This window comes from Mus caroli, chromosome 7, assembly GCF_900094665.2.
Source record: "Mus caroli chromosome 7, CAROLI_EIJ_v1.1, whole genome shotgun sequence".
NCBI classification, from domain to species: domain Eukaryota; kingdom Metazoa; phylum Chordata; class Mammalia; order Rodentia; family Muridae; genus Mus; species Mus caroli.
Genome location: NC_034576.1, coordinates 19336152 through 19342379, shown reverse-complemented (window position 1 = coordinate 19342379; position 6228 = coordinate 19336152). Strand labels below are relative to the sequence as shown.

The 6228-nt window shown below is 40.6% G+C and overlaps 1 protein-coding gene across 1 annotated transcript in view; it reads right to left on the bottom strand.

The window, feature by feature from the left end:
* Positions 1-2250: 2250 nt before the first annotated feature.
* LOC110297407 (NACHT, LRR and PYD domains-containing protein 9B) overlaps positions 2251-6228 on the bottom strand; it is a 34362-nt gene continuing 30384 nt past the window's right edge. The window contains exons 7-9 of the mRNA XM_021166150.1: positions 5040-5210; positions 2991-3161; positions 2251-2425 (exon numbers count right to left, since the gene is read on the bottom strand). Coding sequence (XP_021021809.1) covers positions 2251-2425; positions 2991-3161; positions 5040-5210 — 517 coding nt within the window. The remainder of the gene's footprint in view (positions 2426-2990; positions 3162-5039; positions 5211-6228) is intronic.

Sequence of the window (6228 nt, the reverse complement as noted above, 5' to 3'; positions counted from 1 at the left end):
GGATTGGCAGGATCTGTATCATAAAAATGGCTATCTTGCCAAAAGCTATCTACAGATTCAATGCAATCTCCATCAAAATTCCAACTCAATTCTTCAATGAATTAGAAAGAGCAACCTGCAAATTCATCTGGAATAACAAAAAACCTAGGATAGCAAAAACTCTTCTCAATGATAAAAGAATCTCTGGTGGAATCACCATGCCTGACTTAAGCTTTACTACAGAGCAATTGTGATTAAAAAAAAAAAAAAACTGCATGGTACTGGTATAGTGACAGACAAGTAGACCAATGGAATAGAATTGAAGACCCAGAAATGAACCCACACACCTATGTTCACTTGATCTTTGACAAGGCAGCTAAAACCATCCAGTGGAAAAAAGACAGCATTTTCAAGAAATGGTGCTGGCACAACTGGTGGTTATCAAGTAGAAGAATGTGAATTGATCCATTCCTATCTCCTTGTACTAAGGTCAAATCTAAGTGGATCAAGGAACTACACTCATCTTTCAAAGATCAATGTGTTTATTCTTTGAGATTTTCTTATGTATGCCATATGTTTTGATCATATCCTTTTCCCCATTCCCCTCTAAGGCCCTTCCACATTCCTTTCCAAATTTCATCTCTTTTTCCTGCCCAATACCTCACTCAGTCCAACTAGTGATGCCCATATATGCATGGGTGTAGGCCCATTGTCTGGAGTATATGCATCCTAGCAGAACCACATTCCTGAAGAGAAATGACTTTCCTTCCCCTTGGAGCCACCAAATGTCAACAACACTTCTGCAAGGGGTAGGGTCTAAGGAGATCCTGCTCTATCCATGTTGGAGTTTTGACTGGCTGGAATTTGTCAGGTTCTTGTGGAGCCTTGTCAGTGTCTCTGCTACTGACACTTCATGAGTATGTCTCCCTTATCAAGTCTAGAAGGTTTGCTTTACAGGTGCTCCCAACCTCTTACCAACTTTCTGTCCCATGGCCAACTTTTCCTGAACCATGGGAGAAAGAGATCACACATACCTGTTTCCTCTTTTGTTTTTTGTTATTGTTGTTGTTTTGTTTTGTTTTCTGGGGTTTTTTGCCAAATAATGTCTTGAGCCAATACTCAACATAATTATATTTCCTTTCTTGAACATTTTTCTTTCGACATTTTGGCATTATTCCCTGATTTTTACAAGATAAGATTGGAACAGGTCTCCCCGAAAGTACAGCTGGCTTCCTCAAACTTCTCCTCCCCTCTGTTTTTTCCTTATCTGGTGACTATAAGCATGTGCTATGTCACCTTTAATTACACAAAGAGTTCACACTGATCTGCTGTGCTCTTTTAGATCTCTTGCTCAATTTCAGCTCTCCTTCAGTCTGTCCTGTCCCAACTACAGCATTCTCACCATGATTAGCCATCTGTGCTAACACCCTAGCTCTTCCCTCTTGCTTGAACATTCCTTGTTATAGCCCTAAGTACAAGATCGAAATCAACAGGGTGGAGGTTTAACAAAACACTCAAATAAAAAAGTTTTAAAACTTGGAAAGAGAGGCCCATTAGTTGTGCAAACTTTATATGCCTCAGTACAGGGGAACGACAGGGCCAAGAAGTGGGAGTGGGTGGGTGGGGGAGTGGGTGGGAGAGCATGTGGGGGACTTTTGGGATAGCACTGGAAATGTAAATGAAATAAATACCCAATAAAAAAAAGAAAAAAGTTTTAAAACTTAACTTGGCATTGAAAATTGTTGTACCTCAAGAGAACATTTTGTGAACAACACTAAGCCACTAAGCATACTATATATGTGAACTTATATTTCTTTTCATTTATCTTTTTTATCACCATTTTGTGCCCTTTATGATGTGTGTGTGTGTGTGTGAGAGAGAGAGAGAGAGAGAGAGAGAGAGAGAGAGAGAGAGAGAAGAGAGAATGTGGAAGCTGGGATCTGTATATGAGAGAGAATATGTGGTTTCTTTCTGGTTGCTATATTAATTTTCTAAAAATGTTGTGATTTCATCATTCTTTGTAGCTGAATGACAACTTTGAAAAATAAGCCACATTTTAAAAAATGGCTGATAATATTTGGAGTAATCACCACGAAAGGATGGTACTCATGAGTGAATGAAATCAAAGCTAGCACTCAATGTCCTACAGTGCAGCAGTGGGGCCTCACCACAGAACTCCTCAACCCAACCTCAGTGGGTTTGACCTTGAGCAAACTGACACAGAAGAGCTTGTTTTGAAACCATTCTTGACTATGGGAGACAAGTGTGTACTCACCCAAGCATCTTCAGATTACATCTTTTGTGATTCAAAGCCTCACAGAGCACCACCAGCCCAGAGTGGTCCAAGGTTTTCCAGTCCAGATTTAAGCTATTCAGTGTTTTGCAGGTGGTGAGAGCCAAGGCTAGGTCCTTACAACAGTCACTGGTGAACTCACACAGGTCTAACCTGTAACCAGGAACATGCCAATAGAACAATATGCTGTTCAGTGCCAGTTCCACGCTTCTGAGCAAAGACCCAACCAGTCCCAAATGCCCACAGAACCAACACTGAGCAAATCCTTGTTTCACAGCAAAAGGGATTATGACCCCAAGATGTTGTTCTAAATGCTTAGCATTATTCCTGTTTTAGTTTAACTCTCAATTCTCATCCAAAAAAGCTTCTCTTTGCAGTGGACTGGTTAATATGGAGACTCACAGATAGTCAGTGTTCAGAGAGTGTCCACAGAATAGTCAGGTTCAAATAAGGCATTGAGATCATCCCTTCCCACCAAGGGATCACCACAGAAGAGGGGGTAGAAAGGTAAGGAGAACCAGATATTGTGGTAATAGAAAATACAACTGAAGTGTTGCACTGAATCTCACAGCAGGTGTTGCTGCCTGTACAAGACCTGTGCATTTTCTCAAAACTTTTGAGCCTATGCTAGGTGGACTTCCTCTTAGCCCTATTAACCCTCCAGCATTCCCTCATCAAACTGTGAGCCCTCCCACTATGGCAATTAGTAAGGACTCACCCAAGACACTCCAAGTTACAGTTGGGATGACTCAGAGCTTCACATAACTGTCTGACACCAGTGTCTTGTATGTTATTGTTGCCCAGTTTCAGGGTCTTTAGATTTCTATTGCAAGTGAGGACAGCAGAGATCTCCTCACAGCATTCTGAAGTTAAAAAGCAACCCGGCAACCTGGGAAATCATACATGAAAGCATACTTATTCCTCAATCCTTTTGTCTTGATTCATTATTAATAATTTTATTATTAATTATTATTATTATTATTTAGAACTTCATATGAGAACTGCATCTATTGCTGTCTATATTACTCCATTTCTCCCTCCAATTCCTACCAGTTTCCCTTCCTAATTCATAACATCTTCTTTAATTATTCTTCTTACATATACACATGTGGTATGTGTGTGTGCGTGCACATATGCACATGCATATGTAACCACTAAGTCCATTTTACCTTTGCTTGTATGTACATGTATCCAGGGGATTGGATAACCTAGGTCAGAGCTTCCCCTGGAGGAGACTGATTGTCCCTCTCTCTTAGATAGGTAGATAGATAGATAGATAGATAGATAGATAGATAGATAGATAGATAAACAGACAGACAGATAATGGAAGGTGATTACAGAAAGAGGTCAGTGATATGTAAGTAAAAGCCAGTAAGTTTATAAATGGTAGACAAGGGAGAGATGTTAAATTTATAGATGACAGATAATAGTTGGGTGGATATGAGATAGGTAGATAGATATGTAAAGAGACTCAGACACATGCATAGATTTATGATTGAGGGAGGTGTATATACATATGAATTTGCATGGAAAATATGTGTGTGTATTAATGGCTCACAAGCAGGGATGAATTTTTCTGTCCAGAAAATGCAAATGGCATCTAGAGATATTTTGATTTGTCACACAAATCAAAACACAGGGTGCTACTTGCATCTAATTTATGTAGACATACTGCTACATCCAACTACAAATCTCAGGACAGCTACAACAAGAGACCAATAGTGTAAAGATTTAGAAACTGTACCTTTTGTACATAGACACAATACCTTTGTGCCTAATATGCTTACATGTCCATCAACTCAATTTTTTCAGATGAGGACTATACTTCATTTTCTTATATATCAAGAGAGAAGTGTAAGAAAAATCCCCTCCCAAGTGCCTACTGCTACTAATAAAAACCTTCATTCCATTCAGTTTCATCTCAAGAGCAGGATACAATACAGCCTTTGTTTGAACAACTCCTTTGAGTAAGACTACACTTATATCTTTAAAAACTTTGTGATGTATTGCATTTGTTGTTGCAAATGTCAAATAAAAGCTGTTGTACTGGGGGGGGGGGGAAGACTACACTCTAAGTCACTGAGTATCCCAGGAGAATCAGCTGGGATAATCACAGCCTTGTTTTCTCAAGCAGACATCATCCTCTCTGGTGCATTCACCTGTTTGGCTTACTTTAACACAGCATTAGGCTAGATTGCTTGAAAATAGATATGTCAGTCACATTAAAAAAAAAACCCAAGATCAATTTATAAGCTGGTTTCTACAGTATGTGCAGAAAGTCTGGCTCATAGATACTCCGTCTTCTTCTCTTGTGTCTGTATGGATGTGCCTTTGTGAGTGTATGTTTACATGACCAGGTGGTGCACATGGAGGCCAGAGGAGGATATTGGACCCTTGGTGCTGGAGTTACAGGTGCTTGTTAACAACCAGACATGAGTGCTGGGGTCCAGATTTTGTTTCTCATGACTCTGTGACAAGGGCTTTCAACTACTGAGTCATTTATCCAGCCTTGTTGGAGTGTAAAAGTGTCACCATGTGATGAACAAAGTCTCTGGGGCTTCTTTTATCAGGGCAGGAACCCCATTTATGGGGACACATGCTTATGATTCAATCACCTAGGGCTCCATATCTTAAGATAGTTATCATGGATGATAGGCTTAAGACAATTTCCGAAGTGGCAATGACATTCAGACAATTCTACACTTCTACTTCTGAATGCCAACATCTGAAACAGCAGTACCAGCAATAGGTAAGAACACAGTCCTACCATAACTCCTTGAGGGTGCAGTTTGGATCTTTCAAAGCTTCACACAGGAGGTTCACTCCAGTATCTTCCAGGAAATTTGATCCCAGATCAAGCAGGGAGAGGTGTTTGTTGCTCAAAAGTGCTTCATAGAGATGTCCACAGGCAATGAATGTGAGGCAGCAGTAAGACAACCTGAAAGAGGATCACATGTCAGCAGCTCACTTCCTGTTGGAACATTCACTTGCTTTACAAAGACTTTCATGTTCTTCCTAGACTGGCACAAAAGAATTCTTCCTACTTGGCACAAAAGAATTTTGAAGTGGGTTGATAAGATGACTAAATAGTCTTGCCACCAAGTCTGAGGACCTATAAGTTAGCAGTCCCCCAGGACTAGATGGCTTTCAGAGCTTTGTGCAACATCCTGACTCTCCTTGTCTTGGTCTGGAGAGTGTCCCTGATCAAGTGGCTGACCTTGTGTGCACTTGTCTGAAAAGTGACCTTGTACGTGCTCTCTGCAAGGGTGCATAACTCAGCACATGCGTCCTACTCTGGCTTCCTACCTGCCTGATAATTAGGTCCTAGAGAATATAGGACCAATTAATTAGCACTTTTCACCCACATTATAACTCTAAAATTCCCTCTATGACCTATCCCTTAAACAATAGACTAGTGTCAATGTAACAGTCTCTGGCGGTCAGTCTGTCCATACTCATGGCCACCTGAACCCTGATCTCCACCTCTTCCCCCTTTCCCCTCAGGCTTGTGGCTAACTGCATCCAGGGAAAAAGGGGATGGGGGAGCACAGGATAGTGAGTTCAATACCACAGGATGGAAAGAAATAACCAATCCCCACCCCACGAGCTGTCTTCTGTCCTCTCTATGTGTGCAAGTATCCTCCTTCCCCCTCTCTCTCGCTCTCCCTCTCGCTCGATCTCTCTCAAATAAGTGATGGAAATATTTTCAAACATTTTGAAAAACTGATGTTATTGGTCACTAGTGATGTTTCCAAAATTATTGATTTACATGCCAACTTATTTACAAAACAATCAACTAAAAATTCGACCCATATCAAAAATTTATCATCTTGCAGAATCCTGTTCTAGTAGAGTTTCTTCCACTAATTTTTTAAATTTCTTTTTGTTGTCGGTGTGTCTCTGTGTGTCTGTGTGTGTGTGTGTGTGTGTGTGTGTGTGTGTGTCTGTGTGTGTGT